We start from the raw sequence: 17,371 nt of genomic DNA on the forward strand, positions 1-17,371 counted from the left end.
CACATTTGGTTCGGTATTATCAGGAGCCAAATTAAGATGCCTTACAGTATGTGCGACTGTAGGGAAGCAAATTGCTGCGCATCAGGTCATAGCGATTGATTTACATTGTAGATGATTTTCCACTGCCTAAAACATATAATTCTTCATTCTGTGGCTACCAGAATAAACCTTTTAGACCATATTTAAACAAAGTCAAACACCCATGACACAGTTTGTGATGTAACATAATATTCTGCATTTTCATAATGTTAGTGTCCTGTAGAAATCTCTATGCCTCTCTCATAAGTTCAGTTATTTGAAAACAAAAAAGAACATATGAATCATTTATCAAATATTTCATTTATTTATAAGACTTGGCTCATGGCCATGAAGTAATTTCAACATATGGATAACAGTGGAAGATGTATTCCAATTTCTGCAAAAGAACCTATAGGCTGCTAACAAAATAAAAATTACAAGTAAAAGTTCGCTTTCAAAATCTTACATTAGAAAAATTTTATCGGAATAATGTACTTAGAGCGTTAAAAGTACTTAATATGCAAAGAATGATATCTGCGAGAGTTATATCATATAGGCTATTATATCATTGCATTTTTTTAGATGCATTAACTTGAAATATTGTATGTGGTCAAGGGGGAGCTAATTTTAATCAATGCCGTTAATGTAGCCTATATAACTAGGTGTCATATTTCATAAACTGATCTATCTATCTATCTATCTATGGAGTGGGCAGAGAAATCTGGAGGTTAGTAGCCTTCTGTGTCAATAGTTATTTACCCTTAAATATTACCAGTTACCAATTAAAAAGGTGGTTATATTGTTGTATATTATATTTTTACATCATACATTTAAAGCTGAATTAGACCTCAGTAATAATTGTCTTTACTTTTTCGGTCAATGGAGCCCAACAGTTCGTCTACCGCTGCCTCTACTCTCCGTCCTCCGCTCTACCAGGTAACTGTTTACCTCGACGTGGACGCGACTGTGGCCACATGCGCGCACCCGCGGAGTCGTACGTCACCGCGCTCGCTCCTCTTCTCGCGCGCTGGTTAAAAAGAAGGAGGAAAGAGCACGGGAAAACATGTGAGCGGTCTGAGGACTTTAGTGAGAGACAACTTTTATGTCTTCTATGTTTTTTTGACCCCGTGCATGCACAAACCGCCGTGCTGTGCTTAAAAGGAATTACATCTAAAGGAACATCACGGCTCTTTTGCAGTTCACGGTGTTCTTTGGGTTTTGACTTTTTGTGTTCATCAGGATAAATTGTGTTATTGTTTTGCTTATATTTTATTTTTTATTTTATTTCTGAGTTGTTCTATATAGGTAGAAGCAAGAATTATGTATTTTTAAACACCTTTCGTCATAGTAGTTGGTCAAATTCAGGACACCTGCCCTGACAAACAGAATATTTCAAATTTTCTTATAGTAGCCAAATTGGCTTTTGCTGCTTGGGGAAATTAGCCCAAAATAATATAAAAAATATATATATTCTACATTGCAGGATAACCCCACTATTTTTTCAAAAAGAGGGGACAGATCTTGGAAGTTTTTTGTATTCATATTTTTTGTCAATTTTTTTTATAATTTTTTTGAACTATGAAGCATTTGCAATTTGTGCTCGTCCTGGCCATCGCGGTCAGCGTGTGGGAATGTGGAGACGCTAAATTCGGCGAGAGGGGAGAAATTAGCCCCAGGAGAAGAAGATGTTACGACGGAAGCCTGCCCAAGCGGCTGAAGAAAAGGGAGCGAAAAGTGTTGCTTGACGGCAGCAGCAGCAGCAGCAGCAGCGGAGAAGTTTGCCACAGGTTGTATCCCCGTGTGTCCTGCTGTCCCACCAGGAGAGCCGCATATCAGATCCTGCACCGCAGGGATGCTAGGGTAGGTTAATGTCCACCACGTTGCATTTTCTTAAAATTAAGGGGCTGGGGTGTTACTGCTAAAAAAAAAAAAAAAAAAAACTGAGGAGATGCATTTACAGCCCTTGTGTATTGTCATTCTTCCCCTTGTTACTGACAGCTGAATGTGGGGGATGGTCAGTGGAAATTGCCCTGTCCCGATGAAAAAGTCTTATTTTAACATTCTTACAGGGACATATACCAATGTGTGGATGTGTGTGTGTGTGTGTGTGTGTGTGTGTGTGTGTGTGTGTGTGTGTGTGGTACTCGGTGGTAGGTGAAATTACCATACCTTTGTTTTCTCAATAGTACCTAAAGCTTCGTCTTGTAAAATCCCCATTTGTGACTTATCTGCCTATGTCTGTAACGTTACTTTTTTATTTTTTTATATCTTGTTTTTAATCTCTTATGATTCTCATTGCAACTTATTTTGCTAGTGCCCATGCATCTTTTCTGTATGGGTCTACATGTGTCTTTTTTACATACCTGGTCTGAAATTGAATAAATGTCCAGGTTTCGAGGATACATTTTCATTTTACGGTGTCTGAAGCTATTCAGCTGTCCAATGCGCTTCGGCGTTACCATGGTAAACACTCGTCGATTTACGTTACTTCTCGCCAATGTCAGCTACAACCAACTGTCAGGAGAAAGGCGTTCTAGCTAAGCCGCTGAACCGTTTACCAGAACAGGTAAGAGCCCGGTTGTACCCATTTTTTATCAACAGTTGACCATTTTTTCCCACAGCAACTGGGAGCTGATAGCGAACTGTTTTCTTTTCGTCTGTTTGAAAGAGTCTTCAGCGTTGTGTTTCGGCGTTACGTACAGAAATGTGTTTGCTTAACGTAACGCTATTGACGTTAAAGGAAAAGTTCCACAAACAGTACTGGGGCTCGCGCTTTTACGCAACACTCTTGACCGTTATGGCATCGACCGACGCCACAAGAATAAGTTTTAAAATGTCATATAAATAAGGCTTTTAGCTAAATGCTCAGTTTCCGTGGGGGGTAAGTCAGAAAAAAAGCGAATGTATGCGCCAAACTTGTAGTTAGAGGATTCCGTTGGATCCTCACCGGACCATTCTCATGTAAACCACTCCTCGAATCATTCAGTGGCTGGGTGGTATCTAACTTTGTGTTGCGACAAAAAGCCATATTGCATCATTTAATTTGCTCAAGTCATGCAAATAAGAGGGGGGAAAACTGAATAGGACAAACTCGACTTCTCCTCCTCCCCACTACACTGCCCACACACGGAGCCCTTTCTGATTATGGCAAAAGAATAACAACACCATTGTGTTTGTTGGTTTCACTAATGGGAGAAGCTGGAGAACATCACTCTCCCCCAGTCATCAGCCCTGTCCAAGTGTTAATGCCTTTGAGAGTGTGTGTGTGTGTGTGTGTGTGTGTGTGTGTGTGTGTGTGTGTGTGTGTGTGTATCTCCCTGCCAACCAACGTACACCTATTCCCCAAGGACAAGTGTTTTGTGAAAGCTTAGCATTGCCTACATCAGTACCTCTCCCCCTCTCTCTCGGTCTCTCTGACCATATGAGGTTTGATGAGGTTTGCAGAGCGTTACTGATTTGTTGCATTTGAAAGACAAGTGATTCTTTTCCAAGTGTGGCATTGTATATTAATGTTTGTCCAGGCAATTTCATTTGCAAAACCCATTATGCAGATGCTATCCTAGAAATAAGTAATCGTGTAATAGCCGGTCTCCAACATGAAGCATTGCATTGCAGCTTGGTGTAATGCCAACTTTACAAAATGTAATGTAAACATCTGAAATAGCCTAAGAATATGTTAATGACAATATTATTTTCTTACGCTATTTTTTCTCTGTGTTTGTTTGCTTATGGTTCTGTTCTTGACATGCTTTAGCATGTCCTTAGCAGAAGTGCAACAGCTAAGCCTAATTGCCATTTTCTCCCTGCTTTTGTGGAACATATTCACTGAGATTCAGCAAAAGACAACAAACAAAGGCCCACTTGTTATGGTTTGGATGATGGCAACATTGGAGCCCATCCCAGCAACATATGGACACAGGGAATGGCTGAGAGCACACAAATGCTACTCTCCATGGACCTTGTGCCAGCCCATGGCACACAGAATCAATGGGCAATTTAGAGCAGGAGGGCAGGCATGCCCACAACACTACATGGCATGAGTTTTGAGGGCACAGAGACAGAGGAACTCGCCACACATACAGGGTCACAGCCAGCCCGGAACTCCCATTTTGAGAAAAAAAGTCAACAATTAGTTTAGTTTAGTTTAGTTTATTTCAATCAATCACATAAGATAGAATTAGATAAAATATAAAACAAAATTAGGATTCAGATCTGAGTTCAACTATGGAACCTCAGATAAAATTTCTTTTCCCTCTTCAATTCGTCCATTAGCCTATACTGCCTTTTGTGGTAACAGATTTTTTGTATGTTAGTATATTTTTCAGGTAAACCCTCATGGTTTTGGCAGATGTTTTGCCACCTGTTGGGTAAACACGGCTCTGAATAACTGCTAAACAGAAAATCATTTCCCCAGTTGCAGTTTGTTGCAGTCAGAGCAAAGTGTAAGGCATCCATATGTTGGCCTTGGGTCCGCTGGTCTAATTGACTTCGACAGACTGCTAATTTGTTGATACCAGAGTGGGAATGATGTGCCTGTCTATCTCTAAATTGGTGTTTACACATGGACCTCACACAGAGCAAAGCACTACCAGCCTGCCTGGCTGCCCAAGCAGCGCTGCTCTTGACCTAAAACAGATTACATTGTGTTTTATTACAGCTAATTTGTTATGTAAATAAGCCTGCTAATTTCTTTTGGATTAACTCTTTGTGTACTTTTGCATAATGACCCCAAGTCAGGCTTTAAGGCTCTTATTTGGCTTCATTCATTTCATGCCCCAGGATCTGTCAGACATGGGAATTGTAATTTCACTTTAACTGTTTATGAACTTGGGTAAGTAGGCAGTGAATGAGATGATTTCTTTGTTTATATTGACACATTGAAAAAGTTAGGTGAAATCTTTGAAGTGCTAATATTTGCCTTTTAAAATGTAATTTGGACTCGCCGTAATCATTTGAAAACATCTCATTTTGTATAGTTATTGTTCTTGAAAATCTCAAACAGTGTCTTAAATTGTCAGGAATTTATGACAACGACGATTTAAAAATGCAGCTTACAAGCGTAACTAATGAAGTAAAAGTTAACAGTCTTCTGTTTTAATCAGGCATTGGTCCCTGTTGCTTGTGGTCTCCAGATTTTCTCCACCAACAACACCGAATGTGGACGTATCCTGGAGGAGATCAAGTGTGCTCGCTGTTCCCCCAATGCCCAGGTGTTGTTCCACTCCTTGGACATGGACAAGATGCCACACAGGGAGCCAGACCTGCCGCGGCTGTGCCAGGATTTCTGCCGCGAGTTCTACTACACCTGCAGGGGCCACATACCAGGTTATTATACAGATAATAATGACAATGGATGTGACTTGAATTGTTGCCCCTGTGTGTTTACCTGGTAATGCCCAAGCATACACATGGATAGAGTAACTGAAAGTAGGCATCAATACTTGCTCATTTCAGTCTCATTTGAAATGGAACTGACACCTTATTGTGATGAATTAAAATTCACAGCAGGCCTCATTCGTCATTGAGACTCAGCCTGCACATGTAGAACTGGCAGATTTTTGGACTTATGCAAGAAGTGGTGCGTCAGTAGTCTGGTCTGTGAATATTTATTTATCCAGCTCTTACCTCATCTGACCTCACCTCCATTTGTTGCTGAGCTTGTCTCACCCATTTGCTTGCTCGCTGCCTCGCACTTGCTTTACTGTTGCACTTTAGTGCATCAGTAAAATTACTCGCCACACACTGCTTACATAGATACAACAATAGTTTGCTGATTAGTCTGCAGTCTGATGTAGCACATTTGGTCTAGCAAATAGCAGAGCAATATGTTAGCTTTTTTATGACTTCAGTCTAGCTGTACAGTATTTATGGCACTAGGTGCAGAAAGTTTTGTTCTCTTGTCTCTGTTAGGTTTGTCTTGATCATGCAAGTTTATTTTAATCATAAATGTGCAAATATTTGACTGTTTTTGATCACCCAAAGTGTAATAACAATACAGCAATATGAGGCATTTCCTGACATGTGAATGGAACATATTAGATTTGCATTTGGGTGTGAAAACATCAGTGTACTAGAAAACTGGACTGGAGCAAAATGAACTATTTTATGAATTGTTCCTGGATCCTGCTCACGGGATGCATAAGAACCATAGCTGTGGTCTAGACATGACTGCCTGGCCCCTTGCATTCCTCAAACATAAACTGTCACTTAAAGACCTGTGGCTCATGTTCTGCCACCAGTATGTTTTCGTTTGAGCAGTAAGTTCACATGAATCTAAACATAGTTGAAGTGTTGCTTAACTGGCCCCTGTCATCTCTGACTATGAGCTCTACTATGAGATGGCAGAATCCACAGAACAGGGAACAAAACTATTATCAGTTTCCTTGTAGATAACGGCACTGCTAAATGATGGGAACCCCTCTGTCCTTTGAAAGCATTTGGTCTTCAGAATTTCCTTTTTGAAGGGATGCAAGATCACAGGTACCTGTGCATACCAAACATGATCAAACACTTTCTGACTGTCTTTTCTCCTCCAGCCAAGTCTTCTTCCAATCTCTGTCGCCACGAACTGATTAGATCTGCTGAGATTAGCAGAGAACTGTTTCAAACACACTTGTCTGCAACCCACCCACATGGTATGCTGCAGCTCAAGTCAAATATCAAACGCATACATTCCATCCTGCATCTAATGGCCTGCTTGCATATCTTGTACAGCACTTGAAATTTGGCGAGTGGGACTCCATAGAGCATAGAAAAAGGGAAGAAGAAGAAGAAGGCTTGTCTGGAGTAACATTACTTACTCATGAGCTGAGAGACATATGGGCTCAGAGAGTCCAACCAAAAAAGCTCAACAGAGGAATCCAGAGAAGAATCCACCCCCCACCCCTTCTCTGTGTTCACCGTCATGCTCCTCCACCATTTACCCCCCCCAGCCCTCTACAGATCAGCATATGTGGTGACGAATGACACATTTATTTTTCTACAAAGGTTGTGTGTATGTAAAACTGCTGAAGTGCATCAAGATGTCAAGTACTTTGGGTGGGCCACCCAGGTTGCCTTGGAAGATAACCAGATGGAAGTATAACTTTAGCGCTGGGGAGCCGGGAATATGGACAGAGTTCTGTCTCTCTCTCTCTCTCTCTCTCTCTCTCTCTCTCTCTCTCTCTCTCTCTCTCTCTCTCTCTCTCTCTCTCTCTTTCTCTCCTATCTTCTGTTTTACTTGGTTCATACTCTTTTCGGTGCACACAGTACAAATAAGGTTGAACATACATGCAGTATCTCACAAAAGTGAGTACACCCCTCACATTTTTGTAAATACAATAAGCACACCTTACTAAACACAAATCAAATAATTAGATTGAATCCTATTGCAGAGAGGCCATAGAGTTGTACGCTTTGTTTTCATAAATGGTAACAATTGTGTTGGCATTTTTAAAATCGCTGGCCAAAGGTATTAAAATGAAACAGTAGCCTTTACTGCATCCATAACTGTCATCCTGCTCCCATGAAACTTCCTACCAGCCCTTGATTAGGCCATGTACTTAGCCCCCATTTCTCCATAAAGACATTTACTGCCTTGACTCTCACTTCTGCCTGGAGGCCTCCCATCTTCCCCGTACTCCTCTTTTCTCATATCTTCCTTCCCTGTTCACTAACACCCCCCCCCTCCACCTCCGAACCCCCTCCCCTCCACCGAAGTCCCCAACCAGCATGGTTAAGATAACTGCAGACACAAGTGAGTGGGTGGTATAGCCAGAGCTCTGTGTCTGTGTGTGTGTTTCTGTGTTTGATCTTCATGTTGTGTTTAGATGTTTGAGGGGATATCCTATCACCTCCAGTATTTGGTGCGGTCAGCACTTGCGGTCGGTGTGTGGCAGGAGAGGGAGATGAAAGAAGGGACAGGGAGAGTCCTGTTTGTGTTTTTATCACTGGTGTATTTGCTCTCCTGTGTCCTCTGAGGGATTGACTAAAGGAAACTATTGGCAAGATTGTTTTTATGTCGCAAAGGGCATGTGAGACCCCCTGCACAGTACACTTTGCTGGGAATAGTGTTGTGACAGGCTGGAGGTGTAGCTGCGTGTGACTGCTATGTTTACGCAGATCACTTTTCCTCTGGCACTGAAAAACCAGCAGGCCATAACGAATGATGTGATGGCAGTATTACCTTTAATTTACATGCTAATTGAGTAGAATACAATCAGTAAATAAAAGTAAATTTTATTTATATAACCCAATATCCCTAATTCCACAATCTGTACAGCATTTGACACCCTCAATTTGGATAAGGAAAAACTCCCCCCAAAAACACTTTTAATGAAAGTTGCTGAGACAAAACCCAGGAAGCATTTGGGAACATCTCTTCATTGTTTGGCAATGCAAACAAACCTGAACCTTCCCTGAAAACAGTTTTTGTTTATTCAGAATTACATGCCATATTTAACACATTAACACATTTTCAATTTGGTTCTGGTTTTGGTTTTCTAATACACAGTGTTGTTTTGTTTTTGTTAATAGTTTTATTGGGTTTGTTGTGGGGTGTGTTAAGGCTGTGTGAACAGAGCCTCTAGACCAGCTGAATGAGGCGAATATGACTACTCCTCAAAGGGCAGGGCTTTGTCCCTCAGATTAGAGACTTCAGAGGGAAGTCACTGTGTACTCTACCTGCTGCCTTCTGATGGCTGTAGAGAGAGGTATACAACAGAAAGCCTACATACAAAACATGGGTTGTTACAAGAGATGTGGATAGGAATCAGACAAGATGATAAACTGGATTTTTGCTGTGCATTTAAATGTGTCTTAGGTTTGTATAATAAAAGTAAAATAAACAAGCAATGAATCACTATGTTGCTGGATAGACTGAAGAAAGTCAGTCTCAGAGTTTTCTCATAGGACTCCATTAGGACTAGTGCAAAAGCATAATTTCATAAATCAAAATAATGACAAATAATGAGTAAACTTGAAATTGAGAATGCAATTGTTTTGCTCTCTGGAGAGGCATAGTTCACAGCACACTCCTGTCTAATCTGTGATCCATTTGGTTTGGCCCAGTTTCTCTTCACTTGTTCATTTACGCCCAGTCTAGCCAGGATTTGGTTTGGCTCATCAAGCATATCTTCAACCCTCCCCAACACACAAGCACATCACATCCTTTCTCTCTTCCTCTGTCTCTCTCTTACTCTGTTGTCCTCTCTTGCACATATTCATGCATGCACACATTTATACAGCCACATACACTACAGACGTGTGCACACTCCGAACTAAAGTACCATTAAAACGTTATATGTTAGAAGAATATTCATTGGATTTTCTTGGTTTAGGTGTCTACACAAGCCCAGTGTATGAAGTAATTTAACCCTGCAATATCTACAGTAAGTGTATAAAATATGTCTGTATCTGTTGTGTTTGCTAGAACTGTTCCAGGCCGATGTGGATGAGTTCTGCCAATACTATGGGAGGAGAGATGCCAGTCTGTGCTTTCCAGATTTTCAACGAAAGCGACCACAAGGGCAAGATTCCAACTACTTGGGAGATGAGAAAATAGAAGATATCAGCAGGTTTGTAGCCTGACTTTTACCATGTTTTATTCTATTTGATGATTGAGTTACACTATGGAAGATGTACATATTATTATTTTGAATGAGCTTTGGCTAGTTCTTAAATGTGTTTCAGCCAAGTGAACTTTTCAGTCTTCATTATTAGTTCTTACGAGTTCAGATTAATGATATTCAGCTGTGATTTTTATGTTTTTATAGAAACAGGGGTAGCCTCGGTCACATGTTCTGGATTCTCTGGTCCATTTGACATGGTCCATCCTCTCAGACAGAAATGCTATGCCATCTCCTCTCTAATCCTAAAGTTTGTCCAGACTGCATTTGCTCAGCTTTGCTCACATAATAAAAATGCTTATCCTGCGTCATTCTGGTTGCCTCCCTCGCTGCAAAGGTCTGTACATCACAGAGGGCTTTGCCCTTTTGTCCATGGGGGGATGCCTTTCATCTCTGTTTTCCCTGAGGCAAGAAGGCCAAGCAGCATGTGCACCTGAATAGCAGCAAACAACATTCAGTCAAATAACTTCCAAAAGTTAGAAAGTCTGGGGCTTATTTGTTGCTTCTGAACCTTATTCTCTGAGAGGTCTATTCTCTTACGTTAGACGCTGGGAGAAAGTGCCAAAATTAAGTTATCACTGTCACAGTTCCAGGGAGTGGTAGTGCACTTATTGGTATTTATGGCTGGTGGTATGTAGCTCACCCGGACACATAGAAAACAGGATAGGACAAGTAACAATCCAACATTAGACATTAACAGCAGATGATTTAGTTGGTTATGGGCTTGTATCAATTATGGCCAGTCAAATCAGCTTCTCTTATCACTCTTAAAATCTGTGCTCTCTGCACCAAAGTGGCCGTGTTCACAGGTGGGAAACAACCACAAATGTTCTTGCCCCTGCCTCTACAGTTTGGTCAGGTACCTGCACAGTTGAGGGTGGACATGGGAGGGTTAGTTTGAACCTCCTGCACTACTTTTGCTCGCCATTTAAAAGACCGAGATGACGCATGCAGCTGATGCATGCCCTGGTAAGCTGGCTTTGGTTTTTGAATTAAAATGGAAAGACGGAGGGAGAGGATTGGTGGGAACAGGTGGTTGTGAGGGAGTTCACTGACGTAGAGAGGAGGAAGACGTTTTAGTTGTCTTATTATAGACTCAATGATAAACTGGATTTGTATTGTGCATTTAAATTGGTCTACTGGTTACCAATGTTCCCACCTTGGCAAACAGAAAGTCACGAAATTAGTAAACCAGCAAAGGTGATAAAGACCTGATAAAGAGCACATCTGCTAGTTTTGTCAGTTGCGAAAAATCTCAAGTACTTGCAGTCTGATACAGCAAAGTGAGGTATTTAATTTAGAAAATCATTGTAAATGCCATAAGAAAATTATTATATTATAGTTGTGAGGTCTTACTGCTGGTTATTTCATGCATCCTTCCAAATACTACTATTTCAAATTCTGTCATGCACCTTCTACCTTATAACTGGATTATTCACCGCCACCATCGGTCTCTGACCTTTTGTCTCCCTTGTTACCCAGGAAACACAAACACAACTGCTACTGTGCCCAGGAGGTGTTGAGTGGTCTGAGGCAGCCGGTGGCCGTGGTGCACTGTGGGGATGGATCCCAGCGGCTATTTCTCCTGGAGAGGGAGGGAATTGTCAGGATACTCAACAATGACCTCGAGCTAATCAAGGAGCCCTTCCTGGACATCCACAAGCTGGTGCAGAATGGCCTGAAGGTAGGAATGAGCCTGCTTTACTAGTGTTAACAGTGTTGGAGGAATTCTGGAGGTAATATGATAATATGGATGTAATCTGAGCACAGATGCAAACAGGAAAGAGGAAAGGTACTTGGCTGATGGTGTATGAAATATTTTTGCTACATTTCTAGAGTAAAGGTTTAATGTGCTAGAGCCTTAACACAATGCTTTACAACACAACTGTTTGCACCTATGTAAACCTGTGAGGAAAATCTCCAGCCAAGACAAATCTCTTGAAAGTGTCTGCTTACTATTAGTATTCAATTATATAATTACACCAAACAAGCAGTCATTCATCAAATGTGATTGTGGTTAATCATTACGCTATTACCTGCTAATTAACTGTACAGACAGCACATATTGTGCTCACTGCTAATTTTCTGCTAATTCTCACAAGATGGGTTAATGGCTTTCTTAATCTCTCCCATATTGTTCCTGTAAGGGTTCTAATATCCCACATGGTTACCCAATACTTTACATAGTGACTAACTCAATACCCCACATAATGCATGGTTTATAATTGTAACCTTGTCTACACTCTTTATTCACTTCAACAAAAGATAGTTTATCGAATGTATGTGATATCCTTTTGCTTTCTCCTGCTTTCTTAGTTATAATAATAAGGGGTTAGTGGTATACTGTATATAGAGTGAGGAGCTGAAAAGACTGATATGTCTGTATTTCTGACAGGACGTAGAACCTATGTAGCATCTGCATTTTCATGAATGTGTGCCTGCCAGAATAAGGGTCATGATAAGGGTGTTAAGGGGCAAGTAAACATTTCTACAGTTCTGCTTCTGTTTGGCTTTGGGCCCTCTTTGAGAAAAATAAACATGGGCAAGGGTGTAAAAAAGTACAGGTGCACATGAAGTATATTTTGTCATTTATATCTTCTGAGCCTGCTGAAGATTTTTGGAAATTGTTACGTCCGTTGTGTCAGTAGTGTCATAGAGTAAATTTATTTTTAACCAACTGTGTATTGTGGTGTGGTGCTAGTTCTTGAAATATCTTTTTCGTGACACTGGAAATATTGCAGGGCGTGGACATAAATTGTTTGTAATATGACAAACTGTAGCTCAAAGAATTCTCTATGGATATTTCAATAGCAAAGACATTGCGGTCTTCATGGTACTGTCCTGATATGGAATATTTATTCATAATCCTTACTGCATCTCAGATTTTGTATTTGAGAATTTTTCGGAAATTGCTGAGATTGCACAAGATGGGATAACTGGGATTTTTGTGGGGCACACTCCTAGGCAGGAAGTTTATCTATCACGCATGCCTCCTGCTCCTCCACTGACAAGACCCTTTGCTTACAAGGAGTCAAACAGAGCACAGCAATTGAATATGTAACTGCCCCCTGCGGGATGCTCTCACTGCTCTCTTATCATCATTCAATCCAAACTGGTTGTGGATAAAGTGATCATTATGACAATTAGATGTGGCTCGATCCCCCGCAGGCCCCAGGAGTCCTATTCTGTGATGTTGGCTGCCGAAACAGGCTCCCACATGGGGTGAACAGAACCAGGGGAGGGCTAAGGTGTTTACTGGCAGCATCAACAGGATGGAGCTGCCTTTATACCGAAAGAGGAACCCAGGCCCCCAGGAGACAGGGCAGATAACGGGTTTATCATCAGCTCCATGCACATGCTTTGATTGTAATGTTCTGTGTTTCCTTCTGCTCCTCTATCCCCCTCCTTCCATGGATCCCCCCGGTGCCAATTAAGCTGAACTGCACAGACACAATGCTGTGCTGTGGTGGTGTGGGCTCCTAGCTGCGCTGTGGGTGTTCTTCTCCTGAAATTCAATCTCTATACTCAAGCCCCCCTCCTCCTTCCACTCACCCACCCACCACACATATACACACATTCACACACACACTACCCATGTCATCATCGTAGTGGTCTCTCCACAACTAGCTCACATTCACACAACTCTAACATGATGGCGAATTGTGGACAAACCTCCTGATTGGGCAAAGCCCTGCTGCAGGATGTGGTTCAGAGATGGTGCATGTAGCCAAGTTTGACCATTCTTACTAAAGTCTACCAATACAGATACTTAAGACTTAAAAAATGCAATTACAATCAAGCTGCCTATATTTTTAGATTTGTATTTTTTATGAAAATATATTTTTGACATGGTTATACAGTATAATGTTCTGATTTTTTTTTTACTTTTCTAGTATGCCAAACACAAATACCTATTTGCATTACAGGCTGCAACTTTCTTAGCCTCGTGAGACCGTCCTGATCTCGCAAGCTCCAGTTTTCCACTCGCAGATCAGTCTGGCATCTTGAGGTAGAGACAATTTTGAGCCGTTAGCCAAACGACCGGGCCAATCAGCGTTGGTTTTCAGGTGGGTTAGGTGGTGATAGACTGATGGTTTATCCAATCAGCTAACCAGTATTATCAGCCAGCGGTAGCCCTAATTCTGTTAGCCGCTCGCTAATGCTTTTTTTCTCTTGGATCCTTCTTTTGGAATATGGTCCGGGAATCTGAAATGGTGCCTTTTATTCCTAAATTCTCGTTACACAAATGGCAAATATCCTTTACCGACATGTTGCTTGCATGCTGAGCTTACGAGCTATGCTTTGCCTGCAGCAGCAGGGACGGGCTTGTGGTTGTATTTTCATACGCTTCGTGGATCTGATTGGTTGATTTGGCCCGTCTATCACCAACATAGGTGATAGACAGATGGTTCATCCAATCAAATAACCAGTATTCCGCCCCTTCCCAAAAGTTCTCCAACGGAAAGTTCCCAGATAGATATGCCGAGCAAATGCGAAGCAATCCATCTGGCGGAGTCAGGTTACAACTTTCTACTTTATAGACACCAAATCAATAAAAACATAAGAGTTTTGTTGCTTCAGCGTGGAAGCAAATCCAATACAAACGAAGATTTATAGAATATAACTTTAAGTGATCAAATAAAACATCTAAACACAATTCTATATACAGTACAATGCTATACCAAATAAAGTTATTTTATACAATCTTCAGGGAAGTTTTCAACAAAATTAGACTTTCTTGTCTGTCAATTAAGGTAATTGGAGTTACTCAAATATTTCACTGACATGTCACTGTGTTACAGGGGGCGAAGGGGCCTGCCATAAAATATTTCACTGTTTAAACAAATAAGTCACAGCATGTTATTCTTTCTGTCCCTGCTCCGCTGACAGCTGCTCTGCATTATCAGCAGCCATCAGAGGCTCAGGGCTGCTTTCATATGGACAGAAATAAGTGGCCTCATCTTCACTATAATTCATACTGATCTCACAATTATCCTCAAACAGTGGGCTGTCTGCTATTGAAAGATAAAATGTTAACAAATGGAGCAGTTAGGCACAAAAAAGAGTCTATTCTATGAACTGTATGGCCCAGATGATGGATTATATCTTATTCTTGGTTGGTGGGGGGATTCATTATTAGTCATTAGATTGTTGTAAACTATTCTAAGTCATAGGATTTATGTATGAAAATGTGGATGAGTTGCAATGGAGATTTGATTCTCCTTGTACGGCTAAGGGAAAAGCAGAGAATACTACACAGGAGGTGTGTATTGTCTGTGTGTGTGTGAGGGAGGTGTGAGCGTAGATGCTTCAGGTAGTCTTTGAGTGAAGGCCGTAGACATTGTTTTGCTTCAATCAACTCATGTGGAATGTCTTTCAGTGGAGAAATGCCCACCAGCCACTGAGAAAGGATCAATAGGTTCAGGGTAACAATGCATGAGCCAACTTGTGCGTCACTCGGACTCAAAGACAGCTGCCCCTGCAGAATTGGAAATAGTAGCGTTGTGTATGTCGCTGCCTCCGCCACTCAGACAGGACCAGCATTCCATGTAATGCACTGTGAGATGTGAGATAACAACCACTCCTCATCCCTGCACCTCACTTTCCCAACTTTCTGTGGAGTGAGGCCAACACTTTGACAGTGCGCCAAAGCCAGAGCCCCAGAGAACAAAATTGGAGGGAAAAGAGGAATGCAGAGGCAGGTGTTTGTGAAAAATGGAGAGATAATACCTCATGAGAGATACAATCAGAACCCCCCGCCTGGGTGTGGAAGAATGATGGCAGTCATGAAAAAACACAACGATGTTTAAGGGGATAATGGAGGGAATGTTTTAAGTTGACACAGCAGAGTAATTGTATAGTTTGATAGAGGTTCAGAGATGGCAGGCATTATAATCCACAGCATTGACATCTGTTGTTAAGAAATTATGAAGGTAAATTATTATTAATATGAGGGTTAACTGCTTGCAATAAAACAGAGTCTTGCAGCTTACCCCTAAATTGTCCCTCATCTTTGTCCATATGTACTGTAGGTGAAAAGTAAACCGCATAGCAGCATAGTATAAAAGTACACACACAGTACTGTAGTAGTTGATAAAATGTACTATGACACAAGGCAGAGCAAAACTCCTAAATCTAATTACAGCTTTAAAACCCCACAATGTAGAAGCTGAAACTTTAGGAAATTCACGTTGCAGCTGACAATATGTGAAACCTGCAGTTTCTCTAAATTAGCTTGTTTGTATAGTATATTGGTTTTTGAGCTGTGCCAAGAATATCTTACCTACTGCAGCTCTAGCAGCAGTTTTAGCATGATCAATGCTCAGGAGCCACAGGTTGGCACTTTTAATCAAGGTATCTCCTTTGATTTTCTCTGCAGTGAAAGGCTAATGCAGTGTTTGTTTCTCATGGCTCTGGTGCCAGCTCTGCTTTTCGCCTGCTGCTGAAGGAGCTAGTCATTAGCAAGTGAGCTAATATTTCAGTCCATTTAACCACAGTGTATCTTGGTGGTCCCTCTTTGGCTTGATCTAGGCCTCTTTGGCATTGTGGTCTTTGACCCACTCCCTATAGTGAGTGTACTTTGGGGATGTGGGTCACTGCATCCCCAAATCCAACATATGGATCCAGCATTTCAAGATGAGGTTAAGAATTTCTCTTCCTAAGATGAAGCCTTTCGACATTTTTTGGCAAGTGCAGTCACCTCTGCTCCGACTAACATCCAGCTGTTGTGTGCTGCATCCACTCCCACATAACTCCTTTTTTATTTGACTTCAATCATCTGACATTTAGTAGTACTCATAAATTTGCTGTGGAGGAACTCTGCCTTTTGGGGTGGCGATTTATTTGTCAACTTTCACAACATTTCACTTCATATTCAGATTGATAGAACCCCTGTGCCTTATCATGTGGGTCTCTGTTGTTGCTCATTGGTACTTCAAGTACATTCCTTTGCAAAGAGTCATCTCTTTTGCATTCGCATGTGGCCTGTGTCACTGCTGTGTTTGACTGGGCCGGGTCTAATGCAGTCCAAACAGAACTACGCGATTCAGTTCACCAATTTATGATGTGTGTTCTTTGGCCTGTGACATAAGTCTACACCTATGCAGAGCCGGTCACTTATGTTCAAACCAGCATATATATTTTTCTGAATTCTTTTTTTTTTTTTTTTTTTTTTTACTATTTTCAGAGGGGATATTTAAGGATGAGACAGCTGTGGTTATTGTAGACATGATACTTGAATGAGTGAGATAACCTTTTTGCATGATGCTCACTTTCGCTTTTTTGAAACTTTCTCAGTGAAAGAAAAAAAAATCAAGTTGTTTTCAAGGGATGCAATCACACAGGGATCACTTTATAAACATTCTTACACCTAAGCCTAGCATTCTGTCTTTTCTTTTGTCAAGAAGAAATAGTGAGGGAGAGTACAACATTAAAAAAGGGCCGACCTGGCTTGTCTTGCCTAGGGAATGAAATGCTGTAGCTGATTATTACAGCTAACTATGATGGGAGGACCACCAGGGTAGTGACAACTGATGTAGCTGCCTCCGGGGTGAGACAAAGGTTTACATATTACACAAGCAATTTAGATGTTTTCTAAACATGTTGCCAAGACAGTGGGAGTTGGCAGCTCTCTGACCCCCCCCTCCCCTCCAAGCCTTGAATTTTGCATGGATTTTGTGTAAACCAGGAAAGAGCGAGGGTTTGGGGAGCAAAAAGCATGGGCTGAAGCACTCTGCACTTTTGTGCTC

General features: G+C 41.3%; 1 protein-coding gene across 2 annotated transcripts in view; it reads left to right on the forward strand.

The window, feature by feature from the left end:
* The first annotated feature begins 1,068 nt into the window (after positions 1 to 1,068).
* Positions 1,069 to 17,371, forward strand: part of hhip (hedgehog interacting protein) — a 31,353-nt gene continuing 15,050 nt past the window's right edge. The window contains exons 1-4 of one of the 2 annotated variants that reach the window (XM_028567035.1): positions 1,069 to 1,878; positions 5,151 to 5,343; positions 9,428 to 9,572; positions 11,106 to 11,307. In XM_028567035.1, coding sequence (XP_028422836.1) covers positions 1,597 to 1,878; positions 5,151 to 5,343; positions 9,428 to 9,572; positions 11,106 to 11,307 — 822 coding nt within the window. In that variant the 5' untranslated portion in view covers positions 1,069 to 1,596. Of the gene's footprint in view, positions 1,879 to 2,447; positions 2,585 to 5,150; positions 5,344 to 9,427; positions 9,573 to 11,105; positions 11,308 to 17,371 lie in introns of those variants that run through there. The other variant, XM_028567045.1, reaches the window with a different exon arrangement.

Source organism: Perca flavescens, chromosome 2 (assembly GCF_004354835.1).
Source record: "Perca flavescens isolate YP-PL-M2 chromosome 2, PFLA_1.0, whole genome shotgun sequence".
Lineage (NCBI taxonomy): Eukaryota > Metazoa > Chordata > Actinopteri > Perciformes > Percidae > Perca > Perca flavescens.